Source organism: Kogia breviceps, chromosome 9, assembly GCF_026419965.1.
Source record: "Kogia breviceps isolate mKogBre1 chromosome 9, mKogBre1 haplotype 1, whole genome shotgun sequence".
Classification (NCBI taxonomy): domain Eukaryota; kingdom Metazoa; phylum Chordata; class Mammalia; order Artiodactyla; family Physeteridae; genus Kogia; species Kogia breviceps.
This window is the reverse complement of record NC_081318.1, coordinates 74,270,625-74,288,895: the sequence shown is the minus strand read 5'-3', so window position 1 is coordinate 74,288,895 and position 18,271 is coordinate 74,270,625. Positions and strand designations below refer to the sequence as shown.

Genomic DNA, 18,271 nt, shown 5'->3' with positions numbered 1-18,271 from the left:
TTTTTTTTGTTATTTTATTTTTTTTTGAATTTTTGAATTTTATTTTATTTTTTTATACAGCACATTCTTATTCGTCTTATTTTAATTTCAAAAAAAATGAAGAATTGTAAAATTCAGATTTTCAAAATTTTGTGGAAAATATAAAATTACTCCTAAATGTCTAACTGTAATTTGAGTGATAAATTACCCGATGTCCATATTTCAGAAGCTGTTTTAATGGGGTGTAAAAATCCAGAAAAAGTAACATAATACCCCTCACCTGCTTGGACAGGAGCTCCTTGCAGAGCATGTACAATGTAATAAACTTGCGGGCTAGTGAGCGTGCATCCACAAAACCTTCAGCAACTAACAGGATTTCACAGATTAGCCCGATGTCAGGGGCCACCATGGCACAGGGTCTACAAAGTAAATATGAAATTTTGTTTTAAAATGCGATAAGGTAATAAGTACAAATTGCTGAAACCAAGCGATTAATGTGTACCAACATTTTAACCATTCCCAAGCAGGTCATAATTACCTGTCAATGATAGCTAACAAGACCCTTCCCTTCAACTAAAAAATGCCCAGGAGTTACTAGACACCTAGAAAAAGGTGGAAAATATGCAAATGGCAGAAGCACAGGTGTAGGAGCTGAACGGAAATCTGTGGGTACAATCGGTAAACTTCCACTGTAAGTTGTCACTGCACAAAGATGAGTGATGTTTTGCGCTTACAGGCCAGCCTTTATCTGTGGCCAGTGCTGTGCTGATAAACAGGTAACAACTGGCTCTCCAAAAAATAATGTTTGCTGACTTCCATGGAATCAATACCTCCACCATGGCTGATTTCAATCTACCAACGCAGTATCACTAAACTTGCAGATGGCACAAGATGTGAGTTTGTACATCACCATACAGACACAAGTACCCTAAGAGCACAAGTATTGATTAACTAATTAGGAAATCATGAGTTTGAAGGCTTATCACCTTTGTCTTTAATAGATGTTAATCAAAAGTTTATATAATTTGGTTTTTTATTAGTACCTGTGCTTTACAGCCACCTCACAAAATTCATGAAAAGTTAACCAGCAGTTCCTGGGCTTCCCTGGTGGCACAGTGGTTAAGAATCCTGCCAATGCAGGTGACACGGGTTCGAGCCCTGGTCCGGGAAGATCCCACATGCTGCGGAGCAACTAAGCCCGTCACCAGAGCTACAGAGCCTGAGTGCCACAACTACTGAAGCCTGCACGCCTAGAGCCCATGCTCCACAACGAGAGAAGCCACTGTGATGAGAAGCCCACACACCACAACGAAGAGTAGCTCCCACTCATTGCAACTAGAGAAAGCCCACGTGCAGCAATGAAGACTCAACACAACCATAAATAAATAAATTTAAAAAATTAAACAACAACAACAAAAAGTTAACCATCAGCGCTTTCAAGCTCATACCAGCCATCTCCAACACTGCCTGTGTCCAGCTTGGTTAGACTTTTAAGTTGAAAATTTATCAAAACATAACTTTGAAATTCCCTTCCTTTTGGAGGGAGACTTCCAAAAAGTTCTCGCAGGACAATTACCATTAATAGCAACATTTGAAAAAATTCCACTCAACTGACGTCCAGTGCAAAGAAGGAGCCAGAGTAAATAAGTAAATAAGCCTGTCATTTTAGACTTTTCCAGTAATATTTACCCATCTGTTTTTCTGTAAATATTATTACAGTCTACTGCAAACCTATCTAATTTTTCATCCTAAACATTCCTGAGTCTCTGGATCTATGTTACTGACTGCTTCTACCTAAAGTAGCCTCATGTTTTTTCCCACAGTTTTTTATGTAAATAGGGGAGGGAAAAGGCTAGCAAATTTACTTCACTGGTACTTCCACTAACGCTGACAACTGATATTCAATGAGTATTCTTCATACCATACGGGATGCTAAAAGCTTTTCGGGCACTCTCACTCAGTTCTCTCAACTCTTTGACGTGGCTACTCTTCTTATCTGTACTGTATTGAGGTGCAGACTAAGGTTCTGAGCAAGTACAAGCACACAGCTGAGGCCACATGGTGGGGGTCATGATACTCTCAAGGCTCAGGCATGCTGCTTCCACTCTGAATACTACTTTCATCACCCAGTTGTCCTTCAAACTTTGCTGACACCAGTCCTGACTCCCATACACAAATGAGTCTGCACTTAGTTAAACCAAACTTATGAAAACTTCACAAAATAATTCCCAATTTTAAGACCCAAATGAAAACATGTATTGATGCAAGATGAACCGTATACAAATGTAAAAACACTGCAGAGATGTACAATTGTCAAATGAAAATATTCTATAATCATTACATTTATTTCTAGGATAGTTATTCTCTAGAATGTTTTTTTCAAGGAAAATGGACATTATAAAATTGCTATGCTAGACAGAAAGCTATTATATGAGGAAAGGAAGATGTTCACTAAAAGGTGCTAGAATAATTGACTATAATGGAAAAGAATTCTGTTTAAATACTCATTTCATGCTACTTACCAAAATAAGCCCTTAACAGATAAAGTACATTTGAAAAGTCATAATATAAAAATTAAAAGAAAATACAAATGAAATATGCTTAAACATCTAGATGACAGACAAGCAAATTTTAAGCTTAAAAGAATTGAAAGATGTCACACTAAAAACTAGAGGTTCTTACATTATATGTGAAGTAGCATATTATTTTGAAGGCAGACCGTGAACAAAGACACATACTGTAAACACGAAAGAACTCTTAAAAAGTAAAACTGATAAGCCTCTAGCTCATCAAGGAAACAAAGGGAGAGAAGACACAAATTACCCTTACCAGACATGGATTTCAGGACATCACCAGAAATAATAAGAGAATATTATGAACAAATTAATGCCAATAAATTCAACAATTTAGATAACATGGAGAAATTCCTTAAATGATGCAAATCATCACAACTAATTGAAGAAAAAAATCTGGAAAATCTCTGTATCTATGAATTTAATTGATCACTAAAAAGATTCCCACAAAGAAAAATCTAAGCCCAAATGGGTGAATGGCTTCACTGATTAATTCTATCAAATATTTAGGGGGTAAATAACACCTCCTACACAAACTCTGAAGAAAACAGAGAAGGGAACGTATGTCAAGTCATTCATGGGGTCAGCATTACCCTAATGCCAAAACCAGCAAAGATATGACAAGAAAGGATACTACAGAGCAATGTCCCTCATGACATCAATTTAAAAATTCTCAACAAAATAGTACCATATCGAATCCAACAATACATATAAAATAATATCTCCTGACCAAGTGGAGTTTATCCCAGGAATACAACATTGAAGAATTGTTCAGCATTTGAATAATCAATGAGTACAGTTTAGCACATTAACAAAAAGAAGGGGGGATCCATATAAAAACAATTTAAAAAAAAACTTCTAAAAGAAACATAGTTGAAAAATTTTGCAACCTGGGGCGAGTCAAACGTTCTTAAACAGGATATTTTTTTAAAACCATGAAACAAATTGATAAATAATATTTTATTGAATTTAAAACTTTTATCTTTGATGGGCACCATTAAGAAAATGAAAAGGCAAGCCACAAATTGAGAGAAAAATATTTGCAATATGTGTAGTTAACAAAGAAACTGTATGCAGAATACAGCACTTCACAAAAGAGGGTATGGGAATGGCCAGTAAGTTACATGTAAAGATGTTCAACATTATTAGCCATCGTGGAAATGCAAGCTAAACCCACAATGACATACCACTACCTATCTATCAGACTCGCTAAAACTAAAAAGACTGACGATACCAAGTTTTGACAAGAATGTAGAGCAGCTGAAATTTTCATACATTGGTGGTAAGGGTGTAAAATGGTACAGCCATCTTGGAAACCGGATTGGCAGCTTCTAATAAAGTCAAACATACACCTGTCACGTGACTTAGCAATTCCATTCATAGATATCTACCCCAAAGAAAACATATATTCACACAAAGACTGTACATGAATGTTCATAGCAGCTTTATTCATAACAGCTCCAAACTGGAAACAATGTCCATCAACTAGTGAATGGATAAACAAATTGTAGTATGTCTCTCCAATAGAATGCTCATCAGCAACAAAAAGGAACGAACTACTGATATGCTGGACAACTCAGATGAATCCCCAAACCACAATGTTCAAGGGAAGCAGACAACACAAACAGGTACATATAGTAGGGTTTCGTTTACAGGAACTCTAGAATAAACAAACTTAACCTCGAGTCACAGAAAGGACATCAGTGATGTGAGGGCTTAACTTCAAAGAGGTACAAGAGAATGTCTAGGGGTGTCGGAAACATTCCATATCTTGATTCTGGTAGTGTTTTCACCAACTGGATACTTAAGTGGGTGCATTTTATTACATGAAATTACACCTGAACAAAGTTGATTTAAATCAGAACAGGTTTGTATACAACAGCACAAGTCCTCTGACAGACTGCTAATAAGCATATAAACTGTCAGAGTACATTTGGAAAGCAGATCATCGATAAAGATTTTAATCATTCACCAAGTAATTCTACATGTAGGAATCTATTCTTGGTAATAACGTGAAATAAGGATAACACTTCATGTGAAGGGATGTTTACGGCCGGCTATTTTATGATCATAAAAAACTGAAAAGAAAAACACAAGCCCTCCACCATGTCAGACAATAGGGAATGGTTAAGAAAATTATGGATGAGCCATGGGAGAGACCATTTTGGAGCCACAAAAAATGGTATTTCCAAACAATTTTCAATAATATGACAAACTACTTATGTCAACATATTAAATGAGAACTAAATGAAAATCTAACCTAATATCTTAACCTCATAAAACAGGAATTATAAAAGACTAGATAAAAATACAACAATCATTATTTCTGGGGGGTAAAGTGGTAACTTTTTCTTTATTCGTTTCCATATTTTCCAAATATTCTGTAGTTTGTGAAGATTACATTTATAATAAAAATACCATTACAAAAGAGCTAGTATTAAATGTTCAAACGTACTATGTAACTTTAAGTAATGATTTTGAGTCCTGGTTTCATATTTCAGAAGAATTAATTTATCACGGTGAAAGTTCTCTCTATAAAGGGATCCCAAAGATATAATAAGGGGTTTTCCACAGAAAATTCCCAAGTAAAAACAAATCATTTAACAGTGCAAACCAGCAATGTTAGGTGACATGAGTGCTCCAGATGCTAACCCACAAAGCATAACACTTGCCTGAAAAGAGCTTTAAGATTCTCCGGTAATTCGGTTCGACCAGCATATCCTGGGTTCATAGTAATAAATATTCCAACTGATGGCTTCAGTGTGATAGCTTCCCCAAGAAATACAAATCTATCAGAAGAAGAATGTTGTTGGAATTAAATGTGTTCACTGAATATGAATGCACAGTGACAAATGCAAACCACTGCAAAATGCAAATTATTATTAGGAAGCTGTTTATGCTGAGTAATTTTCTTTAAAATTCATAAGCATATATTTTGAAGAATATTTATTAAAAATACACTCCCTTCCCCCAAAGGAATTACAAGTATGGCAACTATTCCTTTGTGTTTTAGCATGGCTGCAGTATGCTAGAATATAAAAACGAGGACTTGACTACTTTAACAGTTAATGAAAGGTGATGCCATTTTTGCCTTCAGCATGGGCTGCAATTTCTTGAATGTGATACGGTACAGATGCAGAATGTCCATGCTAAGAGGAGAAAGGGACTCCTTGTTCTGTTGTTATTTTGTCTATTTGCTCACCCTCCATCTCTCCTTCCCTCCCATTTAGTCAACAAATATCTACTGACCACCACTGAGAGATAGATTAGCGTGGTGCTTGTGACAGCTAGCTCTGGGGCCAGACTGGGAGCATTCAGAGACCAGCTATATCACTTTATGCATATTCCATTCCCTCATCTAATAAAAAAGAAAAAGCGTGGAGGATAATAATATTACCTACCTTATTGGATTACATGAGGATTAAAAGAGATAATGTATATAAATGGCTAAGAGTACAGTGCCTAGGGCCTGGTAAATACTCAACAGATGTTAGCTATGACTATGGCTATTGTCATGACTTGAAGGTATTGGAGAAGCAGTGAAGGATTTTCAGAAAGCTTTGAAAGGGCCATTAGCTTGTTGATGGCCAGGGCAATGGAACGGTAAAGGGCTGTAGGAGCCAAACTGAAGGACATGTAGAAGGAAACTTCCAAATGGAGGGAAATGAGACAAATAGAAGGCTTTCTCCTGTTGAGAAAGGGGAGGGCTAAAGCGGTTAAGGAGCTGGGCCTCCAACACGGACTAGGGAGGGAAAAGAGACAGCCCCAGTTTTTAGGACTAAGAGTTTCATAGATGCTGGACAATGAAGAGAAGGTGGATTGTGTTTAGTCAAGGTAAGAATGGAGAAATCTTCATTCTCAGAGTATCAGGCTGGGGAAGGCAGATAGGCCTGGCAGGCGGATAGGGCAGCAGGGTAGCTGAGCGCTCTTCCATTACACAGAGCAGAGACAGCCATAAGCCAGAGGCACGGACCTCAAGGGGACGGAGCCAGCAAGATTCTGGAAGGCTTTGTGGGTGAGGCACCGTCCCATCTCTTAAATCCTCGAGTGGAAAGAGAATGTAATAAAACTCATGAAATCATGAAGGAGCCTAGCAGTTTGCACATGGGCTAGCATGACGATGAACAGGTACAACTCACATACGTGCAGACATGGAGACTGTTGAGAAGCATGGTTGGAAATTTTCAGAAATCCTTGCATTGATCAGTTATCTCAATCTCTGTAAGAAAGGATGGCCTCAAAGGCACCTGGGTTACATCAAATAAGAAGATTTTGACTGAATGCTAAATCAAATATGTCTGGGGATCAAAGGCGAAGAATCTAACTTCTTTAACATGACATTAGATCAGGGGCAGTTAAGGCAGCAGACATCTGGACACAGGAAACTGGTTTCCCAGAGCCATGTGGTGGAAGGACTGAGAATTTTTCTAGAAGGTAGAAATATCCAGATATATCTACAATAACTGCAAACATCTACAATAGTTTCACAGTTTCAAAGGGCTGGATGATCTTACCCTGATGGGAGACTGACATGTTTTATGGATAAGACAGGTAGCTGAGCAAAATACCCTAAGAAATGGGGGTCAATGGGTAGGCCAGATACATGAGATTTCACTGTATATAAAAATGTTACAAAGAAAACCACAACTGGTTATTATAATACTGATTTCTCAAATGAAGCCATCAATCCCTAAGCACCATGTTTTGTCTTTCAGAGTGTGGCACCAAGTTGGGAAGTGATAGGTTCTAGCTCCATTTGGAAAGGTTTGGCCCAAATAACTGGAAGAATGTGAGGGTGTATTCTACTGGGACAGGACAACTAACAAAGCAAGTGTTAGTGGAAAGACCAGGATTTCGACTTTGGCTATATTAAATCTGAGAGGCCAATGAGACATCAAATGGAGTCTTCAGATGCTCCGAGACAATTGCTGACATTGTATATGTTAAGTCTAGATATAGGTCTGGGCAGCTGGTAGCCAGCACCATCAATATGGTATTGAAAGCCACGTGACTAAATGAAACGACCAAGGGAACAAGTAGAGATAGAGAAAAGAAGACACCTGAAGGTTGAGGCCTGTGACATCCAACATTAATAGGTCAGGATATAATAATAAAAAATAATAGCTAACACTGACATGGTGCTATGTGTCAGGCACTTGCCCAAGCGTTCTGCATTTAATTCTCACTGTAATCCATAAGGTGGGTACTGTACTCCTCCCCATTTTACAGATGAGAAGAAATCTGCAAAGGAGCAGCCCTGGGGGTGGGGGAAAACTGGGAGCATGTGGAGTCCTGGAACCGATGTGAAGAAAGCATGTCACGCAGAAGGGAGGGAGTGACTGTGTCAAATGCTGCCAGAAGGTCAAGTAAGATCAGGACTGAGAATTGATAACTGGATTTCGTGTTGTAGAGGGTGCTTATTCTTCCACTGATTAAAGTATGTGATACACCTTTGTTGTAATGAACACTTAAATAACACGGCTAAGAGCTCCCCTGGTGGCGCAGTGGTTGAGAGTCCTCCTGCCAATGCAGGGGACGCGGGTTCGTGCCCCGGTCCGGGAAGATCCCACCTGCCGCGGAGCGGCTGGGCCCGTGAGCCATGGCCGCTGAGCCTGCGCGTCCGGAGCCTGTGCTCCGCAACGGGAGAGGCCACGGCAGTGAGAGGCCCGCGTACCGCAAAAACAAACAAACAAAAAACCGGCTGAAACACCGGAGGTTATTCAAAATAATTCTTCACAATTAACCAGTCTCTCTCATTTTAACCATCTCCTGGGACAGGGAGAGGCAGCTGGAAACTGTGAAGATGAGGTCTCCTGCATTGCTCTAAGGTTCTCTTTCCACTTGTAAGAACGGGAAGAAGCTACACGCCACTCACCTCTTCTTCCTGTTTCTGATGGCATCGTGTATCATCTTCACGTGTACTGCCACCACTGAGAGAACTTCCACAGAAATTCGATTGAACTCATCAAAGCAGCCCCAAGCTCCTGTCTGCACCAATCCCTTATAGATATTTCCTATGGACTTAATGATGGAGTGAGGCATTAAGAATGTTAACAGAAAAGGGTTTTTAGCTATTTGTTTGACTCATTCCAGGTCAGGAATAACATTGTTAGGATGTATCATTTTACTAGTAACTTACTTTGTAGTCCATTTGCTCTGAACAGTTGAATACATAAACCACCATGCCCAGGGCACGGCCAAGATCTTTGGTGGTTTCTGTTTTCCCTGTACCAGCCGGGCCGGCAGGAGCCCCACTCATGGTGAGATGAAGTGACTGAGTTAAAGTAATGTAACACCTTTAAGCAAAAGAAAACACACATATTACGATCTTCTATGAGATTCCTAGAAGATGTGAGGGACAATCCAATATTTTTTGAAGTTTAAGAAGTCACGGTCTAAGAATCTGGTTGCAACACAAAATATTGACACATCTCTGATTTGTTCATGGGGAGAGTTAGGATAATATCAAATTTAATTTTAGGTTGGCTGTTTAAAAGTAATAGAGAAGAAAGTACTGCTTTATTTGTCTCATTTCCTAAGAGCTGTATATTTGAATACAAATGACACTTAATTTGCAATGCTCTTGAATTTCTGATATTTCTAGGTAAACACATTATTAATATGGCAGACATCTCAAACTATTGTTTATAAAAGAAAAATAGATATCCTGGATGATGAATGAAACACTAACTTCATTAAACTGTTATTTAATAAAGAGATGAGATATGTAAACATAAATACAGAGTATGCAAATAATATATAACTTTCACTGTAAAAAGCAAATATAACAAAGACATAACAATTTATTACGTTAAAATGTATTCAGGAAATCATTCTGAACACGTCACTATGTGTGTTTAGATTATGGTAATACTTATTTTTGCAGGAAAGATTCAGAGGTTCTTAGACTGAGGAAAATTATGCAAAGACAGAATTTAATACTTGTAAAAGAAGGAAAACTAATAAACGGTGAGGACCTAACGTGAGGTTTCTTCAGACTCATGAATGATTTTTGTCTTAGTATAGACAGTGGATCTAGTGGGAAGACACACACACACGGAAGACCCAGGACTAGTGTCTACTCTGCCACCCATCAGATCATCTTAAATTACATTTCTGACATCAACATGCCTCAGTTTTCTCCTCCATGAAATGAGGTTTATCGTAGGACTTTATTAAGAAAGCCAACCCAACATGGTGCCCAAGTAGTGACGGCAATGGACCGCTAAGAAGGCCAAAGGTAAATGCCTTAAAAAATTCAAAGTACTATGCAGATAGAAGCAATTCCTTATGGAAATGGAGAGTGTTGCTATATTTTACAGCCATCACGTTTCAGAGCATCTTACAATGAATATGGAATTGAAAGACCCCTGGACTAGGAATTATAGCTCTTTTTATGGTGTAGACTATCCCCTATTAATCTTTTCTTGCGGTTCCAAGTTTTGCCTGACATATGACCACCTATATGCTGCAGACTACGTTTCCTCCCTGCCTTCCAGCCAGGAGCAGTCAAGGGCCCGAGCTCCAGCCAACATGCTATGTACTGAAATGAGTGTGCTAAACCTGGGACGCCTCCTTTGAGACGTTTTCCCCTTTCCCACTGGCTGAAACAAATGTGCAAACCACGTGTAGCATGTCGGCCACCCAGAAGCCTATAAAGCTGGATCATCCTCCTTGGGAACGTCACACAACTGAGACCCCAGCTGCCATGTTATCGAAGGCCTTATATTCTGGGTCTCTCTGGAACAGCAGCTTAGCACCCCCAAACCAATCCACCTGTGTTCCAGCCCAGGTCTCGTGATTACAAGCTTGGTTGACTTGGTTCTCTGAACCTGCCCACATAGGGGAGAAGGAAATGCTCTCTTTCCAGTCTACCACACAAGGGGAAGGTCAGCATCAAACAAGACATAATGAAAGTGTTTGAAAGGTGGCATTTTGTTAATGTAAACAATTAGTAAACAATCCAAAGAATGAAATGGGAAAGAAATGTACATAGTGCGAACATCTTATACAGCCCTATCCACTCTATAAAAGGAACATTCATCTTCCTTTTAACTTCCAAATAAACCACATAGTGATTTTTAAATTAAAAAGTTAATAAGCTATTGGCCTCACACACTGGTAATTTTTTTAAATGCCTCTTCCCCATTTCTCCTGTACGCGGTGCCTCCCCCCACCCCCTTCTCTATGTGCAAGGGTACCTATACAGCAGACTATGGCATTTGCAGTTTTGACTCTTCAAGCGATTTTGTCAAGCTAAAAAGTTTAATCTCTCACCCTGAAAGCAGTACATAAATTAACTAATTAAGATAGTGAACACTGACTTTTAGTTAGAGACAAGTTAAAGGGAACTGAATTAGAGAAACAATTGCAGAAGCCATACGATTTATCAAGGACAACATCACGAGCAGATTAGTATGTGCAAGAAAGATCACAAAGCTAGGGAGGGAAATCCATCAGCCTCCCGGGGCCACCGCTACCCAGCTCGACAGACAGACTTGTAACCGTCTGCCCTTCCGTTCCCAGATAAAGTATACGGCATCATGGTAACTGGATAACTGGGAACATGCACATGATCTTGAGGTGTGATTTCTCTTTCATGAATACCAAGGACTAAATATGCTTTCTCCCACCAAATATTTTTCCCCTTTTAAGAATCACCCCAGGGGATTTGATCACTTTTGTGACTTTATATTTATTATCACTGAAATCAGATGGAAAAATACACTCTGTATTAAAATAGCACATAATCCATTATTTCTGCATGTCAGAGGTATAAATAAACTATACTTTCAACCAAGTCCATTCTAAAACTGTTCTGCTTTTAGTAGAGATTTCCACGTCATTTTTCATTTTCAGCAGAGGTTGGAATATGAACAAAGAATCTCACGTCAATGTGACATATCCTTACCTCTACAACATTCTGACCGTGTGTATCTATTAATTTGGAGTCAAGAGGCAATGAACTTTTAAGAATCCCTTGCTCCCTTGACAGGCTTGAGCCACACTGGGCTCTGTGACTACCCCTTGAACCTGCCAAGCTCTTTTCCATCTTAGAAACTTTGTACTTGTCTTTGCCTGTAACTTTATGGCCCAGGATGTTTGCATAGCTGGTTCCTTGTTATCATTTGGGTCTTGGCTCAAATGTCCTCTTATACAATCTATAGCAGGCTCTCCCTTCAAGATGCTTTCTAACCTATCACCCTGTTTTATTTTTGTCACAGCATATATTACCACCTAACATAACTGTTAATTTGTTTACTGTTCTTCTTCATTCCCAGCCACTGACACACCACACTCCCCTAGAAAGTGTGCTCTGAGAGAGCAGGAACCCTACCTGCTTGACAATGGGACCGTTCTCAGCACAGTGCATCAGAAGTACTGTATCTGTTGAATCATTTCTGTTCTCCTTTTCTTCCTTTCACTGTATGCAATCCTTTAAAAATGAGTTCAATATAGGCAATTCCCATTTTTACACTTCTAATATCAGGGTGTTAGCCATAAATAACCAGAGAGAATGGAGTCCAAGATCAAAGATGCTGTCTTGAGCCATATTAACTGCTCATGATTTCATGATGTGTATACCACATAGTGTCTGTAATTCTGCTTTTCTAATTTGGTTCTCTTTAATGTGTCTCTAACACCAATATTTGCTATGTCACTCAATTAGTGCATTTACATTCTGCTTTCATACAGTTTCGCAATTTGTTCAACATTTTCTCACAGTCCTTTATGTTCAATCTCAGACATCTTTACCCATGCTGGGGAACTTTTGGATTGGCTTTTCCCATCTGACTCCAACTTATCATTATTACCTGTCAGTTAGAGGAGTGATCACTAGTCGAGGGCTGTTTCCTAAATACTCATAGAAGTACTGCAACTGGGCATCACAAATATTAACGAGGCAATGTTTCTGGGTGTCCTCCCACCGGTGACGAAGTTGAGAGCGCCAAGCAAAAGCGTGGGGAGTGACGACCTAAAAACATCACATGATCATCACACACGGGACATTGATAGTTTTAAGGCCACTAATGTAATCTATTAATCTAATCAATTCGGTTGAGTCACATTTTACTCTTAAAAAATCTCACAAAAGGGAAATCTCCTGTATGCTACTGCAAATTGTAATTGCATGTAGATGGTTGAATACTTAATCAGATATATGTGTGTAATAAACGTCTTCATTTTAAGAAGGTTATTACTGTAAAACAACATCAATTTGTTGAATCAATGCTTTTTCCCCTTTTAAGAATCACCCCAGGGGATTTGATCACTTTTGTGACTTTATATTTATTATCACTGAAATCAGATGGAAAAATACACTCTGTATTAAAATAGCACATAATCCATTATTTCTGTATGTCAGAGGTATAAATAAACTATACTTTCAACCAAGTCCATTCTAAAACTGTTCTGCTTTTAGTAGAGGTTTCCATGTCATTTTTCATTAAACCAAACAACAGTGTTTTTTTCGTTGCTATTCCTTCTTATTTTACTCAATTCTATCCATTATTTTCCCAGTTTGAAAAAATAATTCCAGTCTCATTCAAAATCCAATTGACCCAAGGGTTTCTTAAGAATCACTGGAAGTTACCAAAATTATTATCTACTCATTTGTCTGATATCTACATAAGTCTCGACATTGCATATTTATGCATACTAAATGAGCAGGAATTAGACAGTCTATCTCTTTAAGTACAAAATAAAGAACATATTTTAAATCAAAATTTATCCTGCTGCAAGCAAATCATCACTGATAAAACATAATAAAACATGCAAGGTCATATTCAAAGAGTAGTTATCAATGGCTCATCATCAAAATGAGAATACGTGGTAATCGTGTTTTGCAAGGATCAGTTTTAGATTAGCAATTAAGCAACGTTCTTCACTGATGGTCCTGAACCTGGATCAAGAAGTTTTTTTTTTTAACTTTATGCTTACATAAGGAAGCATTAGCTAGCACTTTGTGAAGAGAATTAAAACTCACTTTGATTTTAATAAATTGAGAAGGAGCTAGAAAAACAACAGCAAACATCTCACAATACAAGCATGCATTCAAATTGTGAAAGGAAATGCCACCGTCAAAAAACAAAAGGGATTTGGAAGAAGTAGGTTATGGGCATGGTATGTCAATTTTGTTCACGAGACCAGCGTATTTCAGACATTTTAAGTAGCAGTGTATTTTGGAAAAAGGGTGAGAGATTCTCCTTCCGCATTAGACACTGCCGGTATCTAAGAGACACATGGACTTTTTAAAGAGACGAGGAAAGAAGGTTAATAACACACTGAAAGGATTAGAAAATAACTTCTTTAAAGAAAGTAATTTAGCTTTGAATGGAAAATACAAGGGGTGGCCAACATTTCTCTTTCTTCAAAAGGAAAATTATCAAAGGCACAGAGAGATGATTTAGGTGGTACACAATCTTACTGCTACTGTCTGGATAAGGCACAGTGGTGGTTATCACAGGCCAATGGATAATTATGTGTAAAGAAGCCGGAAGACAGGGAAATGAACACGTGACTTCCTGTGGTTCCTCCATCCTGACTTAATTTTTGGATGATCTGAATTAGAGGCTCCTGATTTGGCCAAACCCTTTGGGATATCACTTGGGATAACTCTCATGAGGATAATATATTCACTAACCCAAATGAAAAATACCCAAAGTAAATGCACTTAGCTTCTTAGGACTAATTAAAATATACAAATTTAAAAAAACTTTTAAAAAACCCTGACTTTCTTAGAAGTACTCTTGATAATAAACACAACTTTTAGGAAACAGCAAAAAACACATGAAATTTCTATAAATAACTTGCCTTCTGAGAAATAAGTTTTGCCACCACGTCTCTGGCATGGACATCTATGGTACAAATTGTCATGATCTTCTGCCTGTCTCCAGGAAGAAGTTCTCCCAGCAGAAGTCCAATCAGTGTATTCAACTGAGAAATCTAGAAGGCATATTTTTTAAAGGAGGTAATAGTTACAAATACAGAATCTTACAGCTCAGTAGTCTTTATATTTGTAAAGGTCCCTTTAGTTTACAAAACTATTTCAAATACATTGTTCCAGCTGGCTGTCAAACCACCCTGGGGGTAGAAGCAGGAGGGAGGGATTTAATTAAATTAATTAATTTAAATAGAATAAATATTATTAACTGCCCCTCCCCCCCCTCCACCTTCTGAGCTGAGACTCAGAGAAGACAGGTCAACCTGCAGGTAATGACAAAGCCAGAAGTAGAAACAAAGTTTCTTGGCTGCACTGAACTCACTCTCCATGTAACCACGATCTGGTCTGCAACTTTGCTGGAATAGAAATGACTGCAAAATTTTAAAAGATCAAACTGAGTTAATATCTGTCAAAGTACAGTAAGAACTAAATACCAGGTGCTGCTTTGTTTGGTTGGTTTGGGGTTTTGTTTGTGTGTTTTTGCATGGGATATAGGATGATCACTGAGAAAAGATTTACACAGTACAGCTGATGACTAACCCACTTAATTCTTTTTCATACCCCGATTCTTGTCTAAACAAGAATTGTCTTGCCCACCAATTTCTGAGATCAATATGTTTCAAACTACTGGTCTCTTTTCCTAGAATGGAATAACATGGAATAGAAAGAAATAAAAATGCTGCACTACAGAAATAAGAATATGTATTGTTTTGTGAAAGTTTATTTCAGTTTCATACTTGAGTGTACACGTATGTGTGTAAACTTGATCTGATATAAAATATATCTTACTGTTAATTGTGGTCAGAAAGCTCTGAAGGATACTCTTAGGTGGTCATTTTGTTAGCATGCTTATTTACATAAAAATTCCTGTCTTACTCAAAGCTTATTAACAACAACAACAAAACTCTGCCTTATTCCAGGGTATCATATTGTAAAACTATACTGTCCCCTTTCCTGTTTAGCTCTGCAAAGGACAGTCAATGACAAACTGTTAGATCCTGAAAGAACTGGTTGCAAGTGAGTATATCATGTCATCAAAGGCTCTCAAACCTTTGTACCTACTGTCACAAACATATTCCCTAGAGTACTATTACCACATTCCAGAAAACACCAAACAATGCAGACTGCCCAGAGACTGCTGTGCAGCTGCACTAGAGAAGATTCTATAATTACAGTAAGCATGGAGAAGGCAGGCAGGATGGCATAACCGCAGCATGCACAATTCACATTAAATCAGAGTCTACAATGTGCCAGGCACTAACTAGGATTATTGTCTGTATCATCTTATGTAATCTTCACAACAATCTATTATCCTCATTTTGCAGATGAGAAAATTGACTCGTAGGCATATTAACTACACTTCTAAACAGAGCAGGGGGAATTCAAATCCAGACACTCTGACTTCAGAACCTGAGTTCTTACTGATCACAGCGCATAGATTTCCTGTACCAACCTCCACAAGATCCACCCACCCACCACTTTCTAGTTGGACAAATGGTAGTTATGCAAAAAGTATTCCAGAGAGACTTAAAATCAAACACGATGAATAAGTGGTTCAAAGGAATAAAAAATACGTACTTTAGACATTCAGCATATACAATAGCCTTATCGCTGTTGTTGTATATTCTACTTTCAATATACTACATCTATAAAATGTAGTTACATGAGAAGAAAAGCAGAGGCGATTATTTCATGTATGCCATGTTCAGCGTTCATCATGATTTTAGGTTCCATGAGGGCAAGGTCCGTGTCTGTCTAGCTGAGTGCTTTGTCCCCAGAGCCACTAGCTGTTGAAAAGTAGGTGCTCAGGGACTTCCCTGGTGGCGAAGTGGTTAAGAAACCACCTGCCAATGCAGGGGACACGGGTTTGAGCCCTGATCCGGGAAGATTCCACATGCCATGGAGCAACTAAGCCCATGTGCCACAACTACTGAGCCCATGCACTGCAACTACTGAAGCCTGTATGCTCTAGGGCCCGCATGCTGCAACTACTCAAGCCCGTGTGTCTAGAGTCCTGCTGTGCAACAAGAGGAGCCTCCACAATGAGAAACCTGCGCACCACAATGAACAGTAGCCCCCTCTCACTGCAACTAGAGAAAGCCCACGTGCAGCAACAAAGACCTAACACAGCCAAAAAACAAACAAAACTGAAAAATAGGTGCTCAATGCATGCTTGAGTAATGAGTAGATGACTGAATGAACAGTAATAGCGTATACACGTGTAAGTTTCTCAACAAAATTTACAGGCATGTTGGTTAGAAAGAAGGTACTTTGGCATTGGATATTTTCTATCTTGGTCAAGATATCCAGTCTTTAGAGTCACAAATCTTACACCAGTACCAGTACTTTGTTAGAAAGAGTTGGTTGTAACAACAGTAATAATATTTTATGTCTCTTAAGAACATTTTTCAAGTGCTTTCACAAGCAATGTCTTGTCTGAGTTTCCCTGTGATTTCTCCATTATTGATTCCTTTTTTACAAAAGTTCTGTCAAGTGACAGATGATTAAAAATACAACTCATCAACATTAGCTGGACAGCATTATATGTTGAGAATCTTATATTGTCTCTCAAGATTAAACTTCCCCAATGATGCTCTTTTCTAAGTAATAAGATTCTGTACCCACACACACAAAAATAGTAGTTATAAAATATCTATCATTTGGACACTGGCATCAGGCAGCAATTACTGTATTGTACTATATTGTAACTGCATACAAGTTTATGGTCTGTGACATACACAAAATGTTCCTCAGCAGCTTTTAAGAAATATACACTTTATCATGTAATCAGCACCTACTCTTGCCCTTGATTAAAGAAACATCACATGATTTTCTACTGGATCAAGGATGTTTGTCTCAGGTCAAAAACATCCCTCTGAAACTCAAGTGGCTGTTTTCCCAGTACACCTTGGTTTAGCTGGAGCATATGTATGGTGTATCTTGAACCAGAAAGAAGCCTACCTTTACTTACAGTCCAAACTCCTATCCATGAACACAAAGCCTTCCATGACCTCCCATCACTCTTTTCCCACCTGACATCACTCCAACCATCCTGGCCTTCTCTTTATTTCTCCTTCATGGCTGCTTCAAGGTCACAGAGACTGTTTCACCTGTCTGGAGTCATTTTGCCTCTGATCTTTGTACAGCTGGCTTCCTCTCATTATTCAAGTCTTAGTCTAAGTTCACCTCCTCAGATCAGCCTTCCTTGGCCATCCTATTTCCACCTACCCAGTTATTCTACATGTTCCTGATTTATTTTCTTCATGGTTCTTACTAGTATCTTATCATTCACTTATTTACTTCCTTGTTTACTGTTTGTCTTCACTAGACTGTAAGCTCTCAAGGAGCAAGGTCCTTATCTGTCTTATTCAACACGACATTCTCACATGTAGCATAGCAGCCAGCACAAAGCATGTGCTCAGGAAACACTTGTATGAATAAACAAAGGAAGAAATGAATGACAGCAATAATACATACCAGAACAACATTTTGTTCTCTCATCCCCTCATTCACACAACAATAACGTGGTTACTGTTTCCAGAGCTTATAGGCCAATGAGGAATGCAGATAAATAATTACAATTGTTTTGCTAGGGCAAGTACAAAGTACTATGACAACACACAGAAATAGGACCTTGCTTAATTGAGAGCTTGGAAAGACATTTTACAGGAAAGGGTATTTATGCTGAGACCTAAAGAGTGAGTACGATTTAGGCTGTAGAGAGTTTAGGGGTTTCCCACCCAGGGAGGCAGTGTTTAAGCCACAGGAAGCAGCT

At 38.5% G+C, this 18,271-nt stretch overlaps 1 protein-coding gene across 1 annotated transcript in view; it reads right to left on the bottom strand.

The window, feature by feature from the left end:
* Positions 1–18,271, bottom strand: part of DNAH11 (dynein axonemal heavy chain 11) — a 312,578-nt gene that overhangs the window by 178,070 nt on the left and 116,237 nt on the right. The window contains 6 exon segments of the mRNA XM_067042643.1: positions 260–398; positions 5,225–5,341; positions 8,428–8,573; positions 8,692–8,848; positions 12,368–12,528; positions 14,367–14,498. Coding sequence (XP_066898744.1) covers positions 260–398; positions 5,225–5,341; positions 8,428–8,573; positions 8,692–8,848; positions 12,368–12,528; positions 14,367–14,498 — 852 coding nt within the window.